This window comes from Electrophorus electricus, chromosome 6, assembly GCF_013358815.1.
Source record: "Electrophorus electricus isolate fEleEle1 chromosome 6, fEleEle1.pri, whole genome shotgun sequence".
NCBI classification, from domain to species: domain Eukaryota; kingdom Metazoa; phylum Chordata; class Actinopteri; order Gymnotiformes; family Gymnotidae; genus Electrophorus; species Electrophorus electricus.
In genome coordinates this window covers 2,440,868-2,462,345 of record NC_049540.1, presented here as the reverse complement: position 1 = coordinate 2,462,345, position 21,478 = coordinate 2,440,868, and the positions used below count along the sequence as shown (strand labels likewise).

The window sequence follows — 21,478 nt, the reverse complement described above, 5'->3', positions numbered from 1 at the left end:
GGCGCTGGCCGCTCCGTTGCCATTGTGTGCGAGATAGTAAATACTGACAGTGCCAGGCGGGCTCTGCACATACTTCGCTGCGCGAAATAAAAACACGTTCACCAAAGGTAAGTGTCCCGACGCCTCGCCATTTTTTTAAGTAAAACACTTTTTTCCACCGCTTTGTCAAACTTTTAGATGAAAATGTTTTATCCTGAGTCAGAAATCAGAGGTTTTTCATCGTCTGAAAATGAGAAAACCGATGGCGAGACGCGAGAGAAGATAGGCTCTCATTTTCGTGTCGTTGGAGGCAGAAAATCCGTCCCACTTTTACGTGCATTTTACTTCGGTAATACGGTGTAAATTCGCGGCGGAAAATGCTTATAATCGGCTACTCGGTTGCTCAAGAATGTCTACTTTGATGATGCAAAATTCTTATGCCGGTTCGCGTGGCAGATTTTGAATTTTATTTCAAAGTTTACGTCCTCCTCTTCCCTTCAATATACGGTCTTACTACAGTTGCTGTTCGAATTGCGGCCATAATCTTGCGGTTTAGGGCGGGACCAAAAGACACAGATCCGCCCCCACGGCTAGCAGAATAGACTGCGACTGGCTCAAGACGAGAGCTCCTGACGTTCAATTGGTTTTGGGGGCACTTATATTATGCATAGACCCATGATTGGCTCAAAGGTATTATCGACCAGCGGTGATTGGTTAGTTTTATTTACGGGTTGTAGTTTTGTGTGAGGAAGCTGGCTGAAATAGCATTTGGGCCAGAATGTGATTATCGGTTATCTGTACCAGCGCGAAAGTTTTTATGGCTTTGTAATGATTTACCTTTTATTTAATCACGTTGTCTGAGTTCCCTGTGGACAAGTTATTGGATTTTAATAGCTATATAGCTGTTGTATTTTACTTTTGAAAATATATAACTCTCTTAATCTTTTGTCTGTTTGAAAGTGACACATTGAAGTTTAACCCTCCCAGGTGACTGAGTAACTATGGCCCGTACCAAGCAAACCGCCCGTAAATCGACAGGAGGTAAGGCTCCTCGCAAGCAGCTGGCCACTAAAGCTGCGCGGAAGAGTGCGCCCTCTACTGGAGGAGTGAAGAAACCTCATCGCTACAGGTATCATGCAGAGCAAGGCAAAATGTTCTAACATGCTCACACACATAAACATTGGAGGTGATAATCTTTCACACAAACAAAACTCTACACGTGGTAATAAAGATTGCTGTATGTGTGTCCAGGCCCGGAACCGTGGCTCTGCGTGAAATCCGTCGGTACCAGAAGTCCACTGAGCTGCTTATCCGTAAGCTGCCATTTCAGCGCTTGGTGAGAGAAATCGCCCAGGACTTTAAAACGGATCTGCGTTTCCAGAGTGCAGCTATCGGAGCTCTGCAGGTGCGTGTGCACGCACATGCATGTATTAAGACTGATCTGTTGTGTTCCTATAATTACCTATTAAAGCTGCAAACCTTTTCACACTGAATTTTTAGCCGTTAGAGTTCATGTGCATTATTGTAATTACAAAAAATGTTTTTTTATACCACTAGTAAATACTACTTTTTCAGCTTTTATAGAAAATGTCATAACATATGATGAACATCTGGTTGTTGCCAAAGCATTGTGTTCTGACGTGTGTGTGTGCGTGTGTGTGTAGGAGGCCAGTGAGGCGTACCTGGTGGGTCTTTTTGAGGACACCAACCTGTGTGCCATCCATGCCAAGCGCGTCACCATCATGCCCAAAGACATCCAGCTGGCGCGCCGCATTCGTGGGGAGCGTGCTTAAACCCCACCCCTTCCTCCTCCCTCCCACTTTTTGCATTTTCTCTCTCTCTCTCTCACTCTCTCCATCTCTCCCCCCCCCACTCATCTCCTCCCTCTTTCTTGGTAGAGTTTAGAATATCAGCGACGGGGAGGCCAGTGTGTTTCAGTCTTCTAGTGCTGTCTCACTGACGCGTAGGGTACCTGTATGTGCATGTAACAGATGCTGCTGATCACACACACGCACACACACACACACACACGTGCGTGCACACACACACACGCACACAATTGGAGCATAAACGAGGTCCACCCTTGCCCAGCTTGGGGTCTTTCATTTTTATACACTCACACACACACACACAGCTGTTGAGAGCAGGAGAGCAGATGGGTGGCATCTGGGGTAAGTCTGCTTAAGGGGAGCGGTAACTTCCACAGCAGGGTGCTACTATAACTGCCCTAGACCACCCTTACCCAGAACCCTCTCAGTTCCATGGCCCTGTCCTCATCCAATCCCTTCCACATGTACCTACCATTGCCTGTCCGGGCCCCTCCCTTGTCTCTCCCTCTGTTGGCGGAGTTGTGTGTGTGTCCACGAGCACGTCACTTTTTGAGGTTTGTTTTTGTTTGTTTTTGTTTTTTGTTCCGTGTGTGTGTGCGTGCGTGCGTGCATGTGCGTGTGTGTGTGAGTGGGTGGGTGATGTGATCAGCAAAGCAGAATTGTATTCAACTGCAGACCAGCATCTATTGGTTAAAAAGTTGTTAATTATAATATTGATGATTACTATTGTTGATATGGTGTCCTTTTGTTTTCTATGACGCATACATATGACTTGTTTTACCACTGTTAGGGGAAAAGGCAAACCTACAAAAAAATTTGAATGAGGTCATTTTGTTCTCTTTATTATTATTATTATTATTATTATTATTATTATTAGCATTATTATTAGTATTATTATTACTTGTCTGTGATTGCCGATCTTGCTCCTCCTGTTATAAATTCAGGCAGCCACAGGGGGGCGTTCTAAACCAGCCTCTCATTCAGTCTCACTGTTCCCCAGAGGAGAAAAAGAAGAGAAAGGAAGAAAAGGGTTTCTTTCTTTCTCTTTCTCTTCTGTCTTTTCTCCCTCCTTCCTTCTCTCCTTCCTCATTGCCTCTTTTCTCCCTTTCTTTTCCACAGGTCGGCATTTTGTCACAAATTGTAGCAAAAAAAATCACATTTAGTTGGAATGTTTCACCCTTTGTGTGAACCTCTACTCCGGTCGCTCTCGTGTAATGCACACAGTATAACCTCATGTTTCTGTTTATTTTTCTTATTCAGAAATTTAAATAAGCTGATCTTTGTATTTTCCAAATTTCTCATACTATGGTGGTAATAAATAGATGTTACACATTTTTGTCCTTTTCAACTGTTTCTCACACACAGTTTTGAAGTATTTACACAACAAATTGGTGGTCCCTTTACCTATGTGAAATTATATTAACTAAGAAACAGTAGAATACAAATAACTAATTATTCTTCATTCTTCTGTTAGAGACAAGAACAAAACTGAGCAAGAACTGAATGCATTACTTACACATGTATGAACAGAGCATGTACCTTAGTTTAAAGGTGATTGTTATAAGTTCTTAAAATAAATCAAACAAAAGATCCATTTGGAATCAAAGCAACAAAAACATTTTCATGTGTACCCATTTAGATCTGAGGCACAAGATATAAGCAGACTTATTTCTCTTTGTGGACCATTCTGATGATATATTGCAGGAATTATGTAATTTCAATCAAAGCCCTTGACTATGTCAAATAGTACTTGGAGTATTTTTATTCTTGAACAACACTTAATAATTTACTTAAATCATGAAAGGATCAAAGTCATTTGTTTAAAGGTTTGTGACACTTTTTAGCTGCACTAACCTTTTGGTGAATATTCAGAACCACATGGTCCATATCGTAAATGGTAAATAATTATATAAATCAGTTTTGGAGTGATCAGCCATGTGTTATGTTGGTATTCCAAATCCATATAAATAATAAAGCCTTGCTTTGCCAGGAAGCCAGAGGGCGCATCTGCTGACAGAACCATCTGCTGGACAATAATCAGCTTGTGTAAGGGAATATTTGTGCTGGTAAATGGGAGAAAAAGCATGTAGTTGCTGGCCTAGCTGTGTTTGGTTATGACAGCAGAAATAAGGATCCACGAGTCATTTTTACCATCAATAAGTAGCAAGCAGTGTTTTGAAAGTGTTTTTATATACATTTTTATATGAAGTGTCACATGAGATGAAGAATGAAAACCAAATTGCATTGTAGTGCCCGGTTATGCTCCGTAGAGCTGGTCCCCCACATGGAGGTGGCCATGTTTAAAATAGACGTAATACAGAATCCAAAAATGACTCATTGCTCCTTTAACTGTTTAAAATAATTATGCTGCATGGCAAGCTTCATGCTCTCCTGTTTTACCTGCACCCTCCTCTCTCTTTCCGCTCCTTTTGTTTCTGAAATGCTGATTTTGGTTTCATTTTTATCAGATCTTCACTGCTAGCTGCTCTCTGGCTGAAATTACACAAAAGATATGTGCGCAAGAGAATCAGACGCCTCTTGCTTTTGAGTTAGAGGAGGGAATGAAAGGAAACAACACACAGATAAACTCTTATCATGGGAAGACAAAGTCTGGTACTCATTTATCTCTATAGTAATATAGTATAAAAGTTAGAAAGCAAAATGTATTCATTTCTAAGGTAAAGATTGTATTTATTTCCAAGAGCACCCCCCTCCAAGAGGGGCCTCTGGAGTCAGGTCCACAATTACCACCATCCAATGCTTGTGATGCCAGCAGTATCATAGGCTGTGTATGAAATAGCCTACAACATATTACTTGTCTACTGATTGGGCCCCAAATAAGTACGCCTATGCAGTATACGGCCAAAATAACATTTTCCAGAATACAAAAGATTACTTTCAGATTCCAGTAGATGACCTGCACTATCACTGTGGTGTACTGCATCCCATCATGCAACAGTGGCAGAAAATATTTCCAAGTGGGCAAAAACTTCATGCATTCACATGACCCTGTAGTATGGTTTTCATTTGTCACATACTGGATACTATACTTCCATACTACTATGGGGACAATTACCAGTATACATATACTGATACCAGTATATGTATACATATACTGTGTGCAGTATGCAGTATTCAGTATGTAACAGTCTAGCACCCTCACTTGCAATACAGATTTGATAAAGGAAATTCATCATGTACTGAGGACAATGCAAAAGATGAGTGTTGCAGATTACCCTTGATCTCAATCCCATAGTCTCCCTCTCCACCCACTTGAGCATGTTTAGTGCAGACTGAGGCTAGAGCTGTATGTATAAGCCTGTTGCTAGGTTACTGCAGGGGTCACGAGCACCCAAAGTACATCCTGACATTTGTAACTTTGTGTTTCATTCGTTTTCACTACAGCACACCTTTGTAGGAAAAGGTGTTTTTGTGGAAAAACATTTGTGGTAATGCAAGGTGTTTTTATGCAGTAGAGAAAAAATAAAATAAAATGCCCAAATGTTGAATGGTGATACACCTATAAAAGAAAAAAAAAGACCATCCTTTGAACTTCATATGACTTGATCATGACAGCATTTTTCTTCATTATTTCATCATTTTAATATTTTCATGATTTCATCATTTCTTCAAAAGTACTTCATCATTTCATCATTTCAGCATTACTTTAGATTCCAGAATGTACAGACATAGGACATATTAAAAAAAAAGTTATATATATATATGTGTGTGTACTTATTATAACACCTGAACACATTTTTGTGTGTCTCCAGAGTTGACTGGCGGTGGTTTCCTGAAAAGCACAAAGTTCCGTTAAATTAGACTTTATTGTGCTTTTAATAGAATCAGCATGACAACGGTAAGGAAACACTCCTTAGAGTGAATGAAGGTGAAACCTTAGAGAGGAGTCAAGAATCAAAAAGGTAAAATAAGATTTATTTATTTTATTTATTTTTGGAAGTTTGTATGTTGCTTTTGTTCCATTATAAAGATGATCTCCTGTGATAAACTTTAACTAAAGTGTTTATGCATTTAAGTTTTTAGTGTGATAGATGTGGCATGTTTCACAAGACATTAGTTTTGTAATACTTCTAGCAACTATATGCAATCACATATTGCACATCGCCTATGAGGAAGATTGTCTTGCTTAACATCACACACACACACACACACACACACACACACACACACACACACACACACACACACACACACACACACTTACCAGAGTCTCATTTATTTTCTTATGTTGTAGTTATCCTTATCTAGTTGTTAAAGGTACTGGTGTGACAGTCACATCAGAAGAATCAGAAGTAAATGAGTTTACATGACCACAGAGCTATAAGTGCCTCTGCATTTGAGGTTGCTTCTTGAATGATTCACTGATCATTACTTACTGGTGGTGTGGTTCTGAACTCACCCATGTTAGGTCTGTCCAGAGCTCCTGTAACTCAGCTGGTAAAGCAGGTGGAGCAAGATACTGGCAATACTAAAGTCATGAAAAATAACAAAAAAAAAACCTGTCATCATGATATACAAGTTGCTTTGAAGAAAAGCATCTGACAAATGTTGAAAATGTTAATGTCCTGCTCTGGTTCTTTTGTATGAAATGTGGCAGGACTGGTTATTGAACTCTGAAAGCATGCTGCACATCTGGGTTTCCAGGACTGTCATGCTCCATATCATCCAGTAGCAACTGGAACAGCATATGTGTTCTGAGTCCAGAGGATGCATTTTCAAAGCTGTTTTTTTGGGCTCTGAGTTTGCAGCTGAAGTGATGCTTCTTGCATCTAGCCTGTTGCTAATAGGAACAGCTAATTACTGTGTTTGTAACAATTTTGTAATAAACTAGACACTTTTAATAAGTAACCAGGGAATGCACAACAGAGTGGTTCTGCAGCCACTACACCTGATCACAGTGCATCATGTCTCCATGAGGAGAGGAGCTGGAGCCGTTCTAAAAGATTCCATACACAACACTCCCACTGTCCTCTCAAAATAGACAAAACACTTGTGAACTTAGCCTTGAATTGGTCAGCTTTTTATTATAAAAGAGATTAACTAGAAACACACTTACAGTTACACTAAATTTAAAAGAGATTATGTCCCATGGGGACAATGGCCATGTCAAGGGTAAGGAAAACACTCCCTAGAGTGAATGAAGTTGAAACCTTAAGAGAGGAGCCAAGAATCAACAAGGAAAAACAAGATCATTTGGCAGCACTGGATAGTGGAGGTATGGATAGTGGGGATATAATGACACCCTTGGTGGTTTATATCTGATGATTCTTCTATTCTTAGTTTATGAATAGCTTCTGCTCCTGTGTACAGTTTTTGGGATACAATTATTTCTCGTTTTCATTTTTGGATGCTAATGAGCTCCTTTGGCTTTATGAAAAATATAATCTACTGTGATACATTTATACTAAATGCATTTAATTTTTTTTATGACAGATGTAACAAAGAATGGTTATACTAGCACTGTATCCTAACACTTACAAGAGCTATAACACACACACACAAACAAACACACACACACACACACACACACACACACACACACACACACACACACACACACACACACACACACACACACACACACGCACACACAATTAAATTAGATAGTGTTAACGTTTATTTACCTAATTTATTTCTCATTTAAGTTGACTTCTTTTAGAATTATAATCCAGATGGAGATGGTATTGGTGTAATTAATTGCGTACACGCCCCTTCTATTGTGGTCCGTTGCTTAGCGACCAAGAACATTTAGCTATTTCCAAATGGACATGGAGTTTCCAAATGGACATGCAGCCTATAATTACAGTCATTAACAAGTAATGTTTGGTAGACAATGTGGATGTATTAATAAACGCATGTTCTAGTAACAGTCGCCATCTGTGCTTGTTTACGAATGATGCAAGACCCAAACACTCGCCCCCTTTGATAGGAACGAGCCTGAAGTCGGCTCCTTATTTGCCAGTTTCTTATTCGCTTTTTCTTTTTTTCAAACGCTACCTAAGAGGCAAAAAGCGGCCAGTAGATGGCGATATTTACTGATGAGTAGATGCAGGTCTGATAAATTTGTTATATTTTAGATGTTTGAAAATTATAGGCTTCATCAATTAAACATTTTTGCCGTTTTCTAATTCAAGAAAATGTATATTTAACAGAGATATTTAAAACATATAGTCTATAAATAACTGTAGACAGACAAAGCAACATAATAACCATGTGTAAATATGTACTGCGAGGTTTACAATAATCAAATCTCCCATTCGAGAAAAGAAAACAGGAAAACCACGTAGCGTTATTATAACTAACTCATATAGTTCACCATACAGAACACCATTCAGAATCATGCAATAATCATACAGTATCTGAATAGGGCACTATTAGGGAAGACATATAGTGTAATAGTGTAATATGCATATAGTTGAATTAATAATACAAAAATAGGCTCAATTAAATACATAATACACACTGTCTTAAAAAGGTCTCCTGATAAAGAGATAAAGAGATAAAGAGAAGGAAGAACGCTCATTTGAAGAGGTCACCCGGTTCACTTGCGCCCCCTTGTGTAATAATCGCATCACCGCTCCTCTCTTCTCGTCGGGGAGCCGTCTGCGTGCGTATGGAGTGGACACCATGCTTACGTCCTCTGTGTCTTCGCCTCTTCGCACGTTTTTTTTTTTTTTTGTGTGTGTGTAGAAGAATGACCAACCTAGAATTAGCAAATACATATATAATACGCTAATCAACAACGACAATATTCACATTTTATACTGGAATAATCCTATTATGCATGCTACGCTGTATTTCTGTCTCGCACACAGATGCACGCGAACGAGCGCACTTACCTTTTTTTTTGCAACTTTCTTTTCTGGATTGTTGACCCGGTTGAAGATGGCATTTGAGTGGTGGTCACATTAGAAGACCAGGTAATATGCACCATGCAAGAAAGGAACATCAATGAGATATTTGGTGTCTATTGTAACATTACTGTTTAAATCCGAAAGATTACATCAATTGACAATTAAATAAAATAAATAAAATATAATATCAATTAACAGGTAAGCGCCGAAGGTTGTGAGAAACTGTATGCTTAGCTCGATCGATATTCTCGAGTTTTAATTAACGCACAACCACTCTGTTTGGCGCACACGTAACCGCAGTCACAGCGCCGCAGTAGAGTGCAGTAGAGAGCTCGCACTTTCAAGTGTTCCACAGGACGATTCCAGACATGACCACTTATTAGACAAGAAACCACGTGTTTTCCTGCCTCCATGAAGAGCCTGGAGGCAAAAATGTTATAAAAGATGTCTAATAAGTTCTCTTGCAAATGTCAGTTTTATATGATCGAATTAAAGTTTCGTTATTAATGAAGTAATCGTAAAAGCTTGAAATCTCCCGTTTCTAAACGATTACATAACCTTAAAACACAGGCTACCCGACACGATACGTTCGCATAACATAGGTTGTGCAGATCAAACTATACGAGCTCTGCTGCTTGGTTGTATGGTTTTCCAAGGTCAACCACTTCTTGGATTTTTTAAAATGTTTTCTAAAACATTAATGATTGATATTTGAACGTCGGTTTGAGAGAGAGAGAGAGAGAGAGAGAGAGAGAGAGAGAGAGAGAGAGAGAGAGAGAGAGAGAGAGCGTGACGTCTGAAATCATAAACCAGCGTTAAAATTTACTGAAGCTGTTTACTTTGGTATGTGAACAAATTATTTTAAATGATGCGAAAAGAGACATCTATACAGACCGACACAAATTCCTTTTAGTATGTTCCCCGCGCATTGTAGTCCCTTGTCGCACGTTCCGTACACGTCGTACGGTCCGCCACAAACCTCGTTCTTCTGCTTAGCACACTCATGACAACAGCCACAAGGGTCCAAAACCTTTTTTCCAGGACAGTCGGACACCGCTAGGCAGTTAAAGTAGTTGCAGGCTATACAAGAGAGCGCCCAGCTGTTCTCCAACACCAAAACAAGCAGAACCTGAGAGATCACTAAGCATTTCAGATACATTATGGAGAAGTCGAGTGTCTGTACGACTCACAGACCAGGTCCCTAAACGCTCAAACTAAAAAGAAAATCGCTTTAAAAATGCGGCCTTTGTGGATAAAAGACCACGCCTGTAACTACTTTAACGCATGGGATTTATGAAGGAAAAGACCTGAAACTGTACCCAATATATGGTCTGCACACAAACCTGCCCCCTCCCGGTTTTCTTCACAGCTTTCTTCGTTTTAGGACCACTGACACACACCACTCGGTCAGTAGCTCCGTCTGTGAAACCGTGTGCATCGTCAGTGATTTACGAATGTTAGAAAGTGTTATTTAATTTGTGTGCTATATATTTCTATAAATAATGTTGCGGGAATATGCTGCAAATTAGTGACACCGATAGAATGGAGAGAGAGAGAGAGAGAGAGAGAGAGAGAGAGAGAGAGAGAGAGAGAGAGAGAGAGAGAGAGTAAATCAGTAGCAGCAGAGGCGGCACAAAGCTGTTATAAATGGTTACAGTCTAACAACCTAACACTCAAATAACGTTTAACCCCTTGACTGCTGCTATTTTTAAATATCATTTTTGTCACTTACATAAAATGTGAGCTATATACGTGTGGACATGGTCAAAAAAGTCAACTTTAAAATATTTTTAAAGGGCTACATGGCTGTTATTTTAAAGTTTTGCTTCGACCACTGCTAGCAGGACGCCATTTTGCCTCATCACACACACACACACACACACACACACACACACACACACACACACACACACACATATATATATATATATATATATATATATATATATATATATATATATATATATATATATATATATATATATATATATATTGTACTTATTATAACACCTGAACACATTTTTGTGTGTCTCCAGAGTTGACTGGCGGTGGTTTCCTGAAAAGCACAAAGTTCCTTTAAATTAGACTTTATTGTGCTTGGGTCTCCTGAAAAGCACAAGGTTCCGTTAAATTAGACTTTATTGTGCTTTAAATAGAATCAGCATGACAACGGTAAGGAAACACTCCTTAGAGTGAATGAAGGTGAAACCTTAGAGAGGAGCCAAGAATCAACAAGGTAAAATAAGATTTATTTATTTTATTTATTTCTGGAAGTTTGTATGTTGCTTTTGTTCCATTATAAAGATGATCTCCTGTGATAAATTTTAACTAAAGTGTTCATGCATTTAAGTTTTTAGTGTGATAGATGTGGCATGTTTCACCAGACATTAGTTTTGTAATACTTCCAGCAACTATATGCAATCACATATTGCACATCGCCTATAAGGAAGATTGTCTTGCTTAACATGACACACACACACACACACACACACACACACACACACACACACACACACACTTACCAGAGTCTCATTTATTTTCTTATGTTGTAGTTATCCTTATCTAGTTGTTAAAGGTACTGGTGTGACAGTCACATCAGAAGAATCTGAAATAAATGAGTTTAGTGAATAAGTAACCAGGGAATGCACAACAGAGTGGTTCTGCAGCCACTACACCTGATCACAGTGCATCATGTCTCCATGAGGAGAGGAGCTGGAGCCGTTCTAAAAGATTCCATACACAACACTCCCACTGTCCTCTCAAAATAGACAAAACACTTGTGAACTTAGCCTTGAATTGGTCAGCTTTTTATTATAAAAGAGATTAACTAGAAACACACTTACAGTTACACTAAATTTAAAAGAGATTATGTCCCATGAGGACAATGGCCATGTCAAGGGTAAGGAAAACACTCCCTAGAGTGAATGAAGTTGAAACCTTAAGAGAGGAGCCAAGAATCAACAAGGAAAAACAAGATCATTTGGCAGCACTGGATAGTGGAGGTATGGATAGTGGGGATATAATGACACCCTTGGTGGTTTATATCTGATGATTCTTCTATTCTTAGTTTATGAATAGCTTCTGCTCCTGTGTACAGTTTTTGGGATACAATTATTTCTCGTTTTCATTTTTGGATGCTAATGAGCTCCTTTGGCTTTATGAAAAATATAATCTACTGTGATACATTTATACTAAATGCATTTAATTTTTTTTATGACAGATGTAACAAAGAATGGTTATACTAGCACTGTATCCTAACACTTACAAGAGCTATAACACACACACACACACACACACACACACACACACACACACACACACACACACGCACACACAATTAAATTAGATAGTGTTAACGTTTATTTACCTAATTTATTTCTCATTTAAGTTGACTTCTTTTAGAATTATAATCCAGATGGAGATGGTATTGGTGTAATTAATTGCGTACACGCCCCTTCTATTGTGGTCCGTTGCTTAGCGACCAAGAACATTTAGCTATTTCCAAATGGACATGGAGTTTCCAAATGGACATGCAGCCTATAATTACAGTCATTAACAAGTAATGTTTGGTAGACAATGTGGATGTATTAATAAACGCATGTTCTAGTAACAGTCGCCATCTGTGCTTGTTTACGAATGATGCAAGACCCAAACACTCGCCCCCTTTGATAGGAACGAGCCTGAAGTCGGCTCCTTATTTGCCAGTTTCTTATTCGCTTTTTCTTTTTTTCAAACGCTACCTAAGAGGCAAAAAGCGGCCAGTAGATGGCGATATTTACTGATGAGTAGATGCAGGTCTGATAAATTTGTTATATTTTAGATGTTTGAAAATTATAGGCTTCATCAATTAAACATTTTTGCCGTTTTCTAATTCAAGAAAATGTATATTTAACAGAGATATTTAAAACATATAGTCTATAAATAACTGTAGACAGACAAAGCAACATAATAACCATGTGTAAATATGTACTGCGAGGTTTACAATAATCAAATCTCCCATTCGAGAAAAGAAAACAGGAAAACCACGTAGCGTTATTATAACTAACTCATATAGTTCACCATACAGAACACCATTCAGAATCATGCAATAATCATACAGTATCTGAATAGGGCACTATTAGGGAAGACATATAGTGTAATAGTGTAATATGCATATAGTTGAATTAATAATACAAAAATAGGCTCAATTAAATACATAATACACACTGTCTTAAAAAGGTCTCCTGATAAAGAGATAAAGAGATAAAGAGAAGGAAGAACGCTCATTTGAAGAGGTCACCCGGTTCACTTGCGCCCCCTTGTGTAATAATCGCATCACCGCTCCTCTCTTCTCGTGGGGGAGCCGTCTGCGTGCGTATGGAGTGGACACCATGCTTACGTCCTCTGTGCCTTCGCCTCTTCGCACGTTTTTTGTTTTGTGTGTAGAAGAATGTCCAACTTAGAATTAGCAAATACATATATAATACGCTAATCAACAACGACAATATTCGCATTTTATACTGGAATAATCCTACTATGCATGCTACGCTGTATTTCTGTCTCGCACACAGATGCACGCGAACCTTTTTGCAACTTTCTTTTCTGGATTGGGCAACGCTGGGCATTTAAAGTCGGTGGAGGATATACAAAAGAGCACCCAGCTGTTCTCCAACACCAAAACAAGCAGAACCTGAGAGTTGAGTCTGGCAGTCAAATGCCTGACTCATTGCACCACAGAGGCTACGTGAGACAAAGTTTGCACCGTCAATTGGCACTCTGAGCATGAAATTCATGCCATAGCAGATTTTTCCACAGAGCAATGGCACAGCTGAAATTTGAATGCTGGACTTAATGTTTAAGAGGCAGGCACTATCATAAGCTAAGATCACCCACACTGTTATAGGGAGTATCAGTGGGTCTTTGATGTGCCCTTTCCCCCTCCATACTTGCAACAAAGGACACCTAAATTTTGAGCATTCACTTGCATGTTGGGCAAATGCCACAGCATCTACCATTAACGGTAACTCATGGAAAAAGCAGTGACATGTTGTGTTAGTCTTTCAACTCTAATAAGTCTGGGGGCTTGAAGGAGGGTTCAAACCATTGGTATTAATCAGGACAATTATGTATTAGCAGCACACAAAAAATCAAGCAAAGTGTTTCTGCACATATCTAAAGAACTGACAATGAATTGGCAACTCAAAAATATGCTACCAGCATATTTGCTACTTTATTAGGCTGGTACTGGTCCTTTGAGAAAACAAGCCATAAGAGACCTACAGAAAACTAACATACACTTGTTAAACTTTGCAAGACAACTGTGGGATTAGCATGGAACAAGGGATTTCAAGATCCCCCAGAAGAAAGTTGACTCTCATGGGACTCAAACCCACAATCTTTGAATGGCTTCTAATCCTAGCCTAGACTTTTCCACAGAGAAACGGCACATCTGAAATTTGAATGCTGGACTTAATGTTTAAGAGGCAGGCACTATCATAAGCTAAGCTCAGCCACACTGTTATAGGGAGTATCAGTGTGTCTTTGATGTGCCCTTTCCCCCTCCATACTTGCAACAAGGACCCCTGAATTGTGAGCATGAATCTGAAGTCCTAACAAGGGTTAGTATAATGTAAAAGGTACTGCTGGGATTTGAACCCAGGACTTCCTGTTTACTAGACAGGCACTATGACCAGCTAAGCTACGGCACCCTTTTGATGAGCTCGTTGAACCATGCAGAAAGATTCAGTTGCATGTTGGGCAAATGTCACAGCATCTACCATTAACGGTAAATCATTTAAAAAGCAGTGACATATTGCGTTAGTCTCTCAGCTATAATTAATCTGCAGGCTTGAAGGAGGGTTCAAACCATTGGTATTAATCAAGACAATTATGTACTAGCAGCACACAGAAAATTAAGCAGTGTTTCTGCACATATCTAAAAAACTGACAATGAATTGGCAACTCCAAAAAAAGCTGCCAGCATATTTGCTACGTTAAGACAATGCAGGGTCTTTGATGAGTACGTTCACCTTCAACAATGGCAACAAACACAAGTTTTCCAGTGAAACCAGTGCAGAAAAACTTATTCGGATGTTGTGCAAATGTCACAGAATCTACCCATAGCATTATATCAGAGAAAAGGCTGTGACAGCATTCGAAAGCCAGGCAAGTAGACTTTCACACGTCTCATGTAAATGATAACCTGAATGATGAATTTTGCCTGCTATATACTCATATTGGCTTTTGACTTGAAGGAGCATTCAGAACCCTGGTGCACATTGGTGTTAAGCAACACATTTATGTAATAGCACAGTACAAATAAATAAATCAAATCGTATCTGCACCTATATAAAAAACTCGCAATTATTTGACAATTTCACAGTGTGCTAGCACGCCCCTCTCTTTGCTAACCTAATGAACTGGAGAAAGAGCAGTTACTGGTTCAAAGAGAAAACATGCCTTAAGAGACCTATAGGAAAGTTAAAAATGAAAAGTCTGAGATGAATTTGACAAACAAATAGGAAAGCAAGCATTGGAAATCAGTGAGTAGACTTGTCGACAGGCACTCTCTTTGTAACTGACTTACACTTGTTAAACATTGCCAGGCACTGGTGGTATTATCAAGGAACAAGGGATTTCAAGTTCCTCCAGAAAAGTAGCAACTCTGGTGGCACAACCTTTAAAGCTGAGTCTGGCAGTCAAATGCCTGACTCATTGCACCACAGAGGCTATGTGAGACTCACAAAACTCATGGAAAAAGCAGTGACATGTTGCGTTAGTTTTTCAACTCTAATTAATCTGTGGCCTTGAAGGAGGGTTCAAACCATTGGTATTAATCAGGACAATTATGTATTAGCAGCACACAAAAACTCAAGCAAAGTGTTTCTGCACATATCTAAAAAACTGACAATGAATTGGCAACTCCAAAATAAACTGTGGGGACCACCACCACCATGTAACATAACTGTATATCTGTATATATATATTTATATTCAATTACCTTGTAACACAACAACTGTAGATATGTTATTATACGAAATGGATCTGTACATTCTGTAGATTGTGTACATATATACACAACCATATACATTGTACATTGTGTATATAATCATAATATACATATATTGTACATACATTGTTAATATATTTTGTACATACATAGAATATATATATTTATCTTTGCATATATATATTTCACATATAGAGAATATCTATATTTCTCTATGCACCCCTGTTTTCTTTTTCTCAGTTTGGACAGATCACTCTCCACCATTTCACTGCGAGTTATACTGTATCTGACTATGTATGTGACGGATAAACCAAACTTGACTTGCTGCGAGCATATTTGCTACTTTATTAGGCAGGTACTGATTCTTAGAGAAAACAAGCCATAAGAGACCTACAGAAAACTAACATAAACTTTGCAAACAACTGTGGGATTAGCATGGAACAAGGGCTTTCAAGATCCCCCAGAAGAAAGTTGATTCTTATGGGACTCAAACCCACAACCTTTAATTGGCTTCTAATCCTAGCCTAGAAGTCCAATGCCCTATCTATTGCACCAGAGAGCCTAGGTATGCTAACCTTTTGACAGTCATTCATTATTGTGAACCTGAATGTCACATTTTATAAAGTGTTTCCCTAAGGTAAAGGTAACACTGGAACTTGAACATAGGACCTCCCATTTAGTACACAGGTATGATGACCAGTTAAGTCACAGCACACTTTTGATCAACACAATGCAGGGTCTTTGATGAGTACTTTCACCTTCAACAATGGCAACAAACGCAAGTTTTCCAGTGAAACCAGTGCAGAAAAACTTATTCGGATGTTGTGCAAATGTCACAGAATCTACCCATAGCATTATATCAGAGAAAAGGCTGTGACAGCATTCGAAAGCCAGGCAAGTAGCCTTTCACGCGTCTCATGTAAATGATAACCTGAATGATGAATTTTGCCTGCTATATAGTCATATTGGCTTTTGACTTGAAGGAGCATTCAGAACCCTGGTGCACATTGGTGTTAAGCAACACATTTATGTAATAGCACAATACAAATAAATAAATCAAATCGTATCTGCACCAATATAAAAAACTCAGAATTATTTGGCAATTTCACAGTGTGCTAGCACGTCCCTCTCTTTGCTAACCTAATGACTTGGTTATTAGCCAAATACCCTGGCATCTTAAGCATCTCTAAGAAACACAAGGCTGGCCAAATTAGCATAAAAGGCAGGGGCATTATTAGACCCAATGTACTGGGGCATGTGCCCCAAACAAATGTTGCGGTAAAAAGTCAAATTTATCCTGAATTGCTGACCAGAATTACAGAACACGCCAAGCAAACTCACTACAGGCCCAACATTTCCCATAATGACCTTCATAAAAGGGCGTGTTTTATAATTACTTTGTCCTTTAATATCAATCTACTGAAATCTTCATGATTAAGATAAAATTATTTATTTGTTTACGGATATCACATGCGGTGATTTGTGCACAAGCTGTAGGGTGTAATGATTTCCCATCCTAGAAGGCACACTGAATTTAAATTAGCATTTTGTGCCATTGTAGGTGCAGTTAATTGGGCGGTTACAAATGTTTTATGTATTTTTATTTTTAGAAACTGTCTTGTCACTGTTATTAAATGGCTGTCCTTTGCGTATTTTAGTATTAGAAAATGTGATCCTATACCGCAAAGAACCAGATGATCTATTAAGGTGAATTTACCTTAATATATCATTCAGTAAATTCAGTAAAGCGAACCTCATGATAAAGAAATCCTACAATTATGTTTAGTATAATTGAGCGCAAACAATGCAGCTGATACTGATACTTTACTATGTAAAGTAAACCTGCTTTGTGCAGTAATTGCGCTACAATGATGTTTATTAAAGGACAAAGCCCAAGACGTCAAAAACTATTTTACTGGCTAACAGCTGCGACGGCATTTCCCGTTTGTTAGAAAGCTATGGCCTACGATGGAAGTTCGGTCACATACACGTTAAGAAATCATCGGCTTCTGGAATTCAGTTCCGACAAGTCAACCACTTTGGGACTAACATAAAAATAATGTATTACCTACGCCTATTGATGTTTTAATGTCTTATGACTGACAGTATAGATTGACTTAACAGTCTGCTGGTTTCCTTTCAAAGCAGAAGTTTGTTCTTCTCAATTACAGTTTATAGTTAATCACTTAAAAGCTTTCTTCGGGTTTTTTTGGGGGGAAATATGGCAATATCAAGGGACAGAGGGGGTGGGAAACGCCTTTACAAATTAAGAAGAAAAGAGTTAATGCAAAACTGAGTCAACATTGGCTCCGTTCCATTTAGGTGTTTGTTTGTTTTGTTGTTGTTGTTTTTAACGAAAATAGCGTTAACGCATTTTGTCGATATGGGCAATATAAACAGAGATCTTAAACTATCTTTAAACGTTAACGTATCTTATGTCTACAAGTATTCTAAGCGCCAAAGCAATTTTCGTAAAAAATCACGTGAATGAGAAACGTGGCCATGACGACAGGTAGTAGATGGACTATGGGAGTACGCAGCCATGCCTCCAGAAACTGGGAGAGGACGATGCATCTGACGGAGACAGCGCATGAACTAGGTCAGTTTGGATGTGAGCCTAATTGTTTTTTTTTCCCTGAATATTCAAGGATCTTCAAGCTGTATCCTTAGACGTACCAGAGGAACATTTACTCTTGTACATCCTCCAGACTAGACTGAGAAATCAGACTGATAGGATTTTTTAAAAAAACAAACCGTTTTTAATTTTAATTCCTCCTTGTGGCTTGGTCTTTATTTACACACCTATATCATGACCATGAATTGTTCCTATGACTTTGATTATGGGACTATCATAACTGCAGTTTTAAATATTTGTGTGCCCATTACTGGTCACTCAGAATGATAAGATATTGATAACATTCAGTGTCCTCAGTCATCCTTTGAAGGGATTTCAATCATTTTCTGATCAGACTGCAAATAGGTGCCAAGAAATGTTATCATTATAGAATTTGTTCTGTTGGCAAGTCATCCCAACTGTCTCAGCATTACCAAACATGGAATGAGTCAGTGAAATTCTGTGGTCTCATACAAAATTCTAACTGAGTAAAGAGAATATGAGTTTCTCACAATTACACCTAACTTATTTAGCAGTTTACTGGCGGCTATTTTTACGGTAGTTTGTCTCAGGTTTTTCTTTCAGATCCAGCATTACCTGCACATTTGTATAATTTGTGTACTTACCATGATTCTGTATATGTGGGTGTTTTCATAGTCAGCCTGAAAAATTATTTGGAACCAGTTTCACTGATGCAACCTCTTATACCTCTAGGCTGACAAAACTTGTTAATATATTAATTCCACAAAATTCAGTAATGCAGACAGTGTTTGGGAGCTAATTTACTAAGGCCTGATTTTAACAAATAATGCAGTCCCTTTGGTGTGTATGTCGTCCTCGTCTGTAGTGTGAGGTTGAAAGCCACTGAAAGGCCAAAGCACCATCAGTCTTGGTCTGACTATGATATTAATCTCTTTCTCTCTCTCTCTCACACACACACAGAGAGAGCGAGAGAGAGAGAGAGAGAGAGAGAGAGAGAGAGAGAAAGAAAAAAAAACTTGCTTGCTTCTGACCTCTTGCAATGTCTTATGTATAAATGATGAATAAAAAAATTTCAGTCTAATAACTCATCTTTGCAAAATGTATAATACTGCATACTGACAAAATTGACCATTCACCAGAGAGACGCATCTTTTCAATACCAAGAGGTGTTGCTGACTTCCTTCCTCCAGCTGGTTACTCGTTTGATATAGACCTATGCAACATTAGCGCCCACTTGTGGCTTGAACCTGGAAGTGTCACCAATCTGTAACACTTTTATCTTAACATTTGTTTTATATATTACTAAAGAAAATTCCAGGTGAGTATCTATCTATCTATCTATCTATCTATCTATCTATCTATCTATCTATCTATCTATCTATCTATCTATCTATCTATCGAAACAAACTAATGTAAACAATCTTTTATGACCACTACATCTAAACAGCCTTTACAATTTTGGTAGCCATCATTAAAATAATTACTCTGGTATTCTGGGGGAACAGAGTTTCTATGACTGTCATGAGCTCTGAAATCAGTAACTAACAAATATAACATGGGTATATTAATCAATCAAAAACCTCTACTGGACATTTTTCAATATGTGTTTTAACCAATCAACTACCTCTATGCGTACACTATGTCTCATAGTGAATCTCAACCATCCCCCCCCCCCCCATATTTTCCTTCTCTTTCTGTCCCCTCTGTACATGCTAAGAGCTTCTTAATCCTGCTCTGACCTGAATAGAGCCATGCAGTGTGACTAGGACCAGGGGTGTGTGTATAGGCCGACGTGTGTGTATGTGGGTATGTGAATATCGATAGGTGTATCTGTCTCAGGGTGTGTGTGTGTGGCACCAGTCCATGGCTATCTGGAGGTCTACCACCCTGCAGTTTAGTTGTAAGAAGTGCCTGGTTTTTACATTCAGATGATTTTTACCAAGGCCTATATTAGGCAGATCACTTGTTCGGTCAGTGTGTCCCCTTATCCACTGTACCTCGGTAACTTCCCACTCCAAGGACAATGTTTAGGACAGTGCTGAAGGGTAGAACAGGAGGGGAGCATTGCAAAGAGAGAGAGAGGATTGTTAATCCTTTTTAATTGTTTTAGGATACTGTTGATTTGACTGTAATGAGATTGAGGTGGGTCATCTGCTAAAATAAATCCACACCTCCAGTTGACTAGGCAAAGCCACCTGTGTGTCCCCATGGCAACAGCCCTCTGTCACCTCCAGATGTCCAACTTTCGGATTCATAATCTCTCTTCAAAAACTACCCCTAGCCAGGCCGTTCTTAAACTCGGAATACATAGTATGGCTGGGCATAAACTTTGACTTCAAATTGTCTCATGTTTACATTTACCTGATACATTTATACTAAGCAACTTACATGTATGACTGAATACAACTTGAGTGATTTAGAGTTAAGGGTCTTGCTCAGGGACCCAACAGTGGCAACTTGGCGCTTGAACTGGAAAACTTCCTATTACAAGGCAAGTAACTTATCCACTGAGCTACCACAGATGAACCCCTCTGAACTCTTGCTATGACAACAAAACATGGACAAATAAGCTAATTCATCCCTTTGGGTAGTACATTTCCTTTTTAGTATTTGGGTAATTATCACTCTAATATTTGTTTTAAAAATATCTGGTATGACAATTATGTAATGATGATGTAGTGAATCATGGTATCTGTATTTGCTTTATTTTTTGTCTTCAGTAAATTCACATTATGGTAAATTCCTACTTCTGTTAATGCCATGTAGATGTTTGGTACACATTTAACGATCTGATTTGCACTTCTTCTTCACAGTATATCAAATGAGCACATGTAACCTCCCCGAATACAGGGGCGCTGGGGCTTCTTGCAAGAGGACCTCCAGCCCTACCACAAATGGAAAGTGTCCGGCACACAAAAAAAAATGCACAACTGGCATTGAAATAACAAGCTAACTTTAATGATGAGTCATCTAGCATAAAAGCACAGTATACAGTCTGGCATAACTGAATATAACAGTACAAGCACAACACAATGAACCCTATAGTGTCTAGAAGTGAAACATATGCAGAAAGATATCAGTTCATTGTGTGTGTGTGTGTGTGTGTGTGTGTGTGTGTGTGTGTGTGTGTGTGTGTGTGTGTGTGACTGTGTGTGACTGTGTTTTCAAATCTGGAGGAGTCTTTCACTCTCAACCAGTCACAAAGCCAATC

The 21,478-nt window shown here is 38.8% G+C and overlaps 1 protein-coding gene and 1 long non-coding RNA gene across 3 annotated transcripts; one reads left to right on the top strand and one right to left on the bottom strand.

The window, feature by feature from the left end:
• On the top strand, positions 1 to 3,140 carry h3f3c (H3 histone, family 3C). 2 transcript variants are annotated; one of them, XM_027028612.2, is made up of 4 exons: positions 1 to 107; positions 967 to 1,108; positions 1,231 to 1,384; positions 1,644 to 3,140. In XM_027028612.2, the coding sequence occupies exons 2-4, from the start codon at positions 981 to 983 to the stop codon at positions 1,770 to 1,772; spliced, it is 411 nt and encodes a 136-aa protein (XP_026884413.1). In that variant the 5' UTR covers positions 1 to 107; positions 967 to 980; the 3' UTR covers positions 1,773 to 3,140. The 2 variants fall into 2 exon arrangements, with proteins under 2 accessions (XP_026884413.1, XP_026884414.1); XM_027028613.2 differs by having other exon boundaries at positions 5 to 107; positions 940 to 1,108.
• Positions 3,141 to 6,833: 3,693 nt separating this feature from the next.
• On the bottom strand, positions 6,834 to 10,020 carry LOC113589126. Its single transcript, XR_003411923.2, has 3 exons — positions 9,578 to 10,020; positions 8,669 to 8,691; positions 6,834 to 8,532 (listed from the first exon to the last, which is right to left on the bottom strand). It is a non-coding gene; the product is annotated as an uncharacterized LOC113589126 (long non-coding RNA).
• Between the last annotated feature and the right edge of the window lie 11,458 nt (positions 10,021 to 21,478).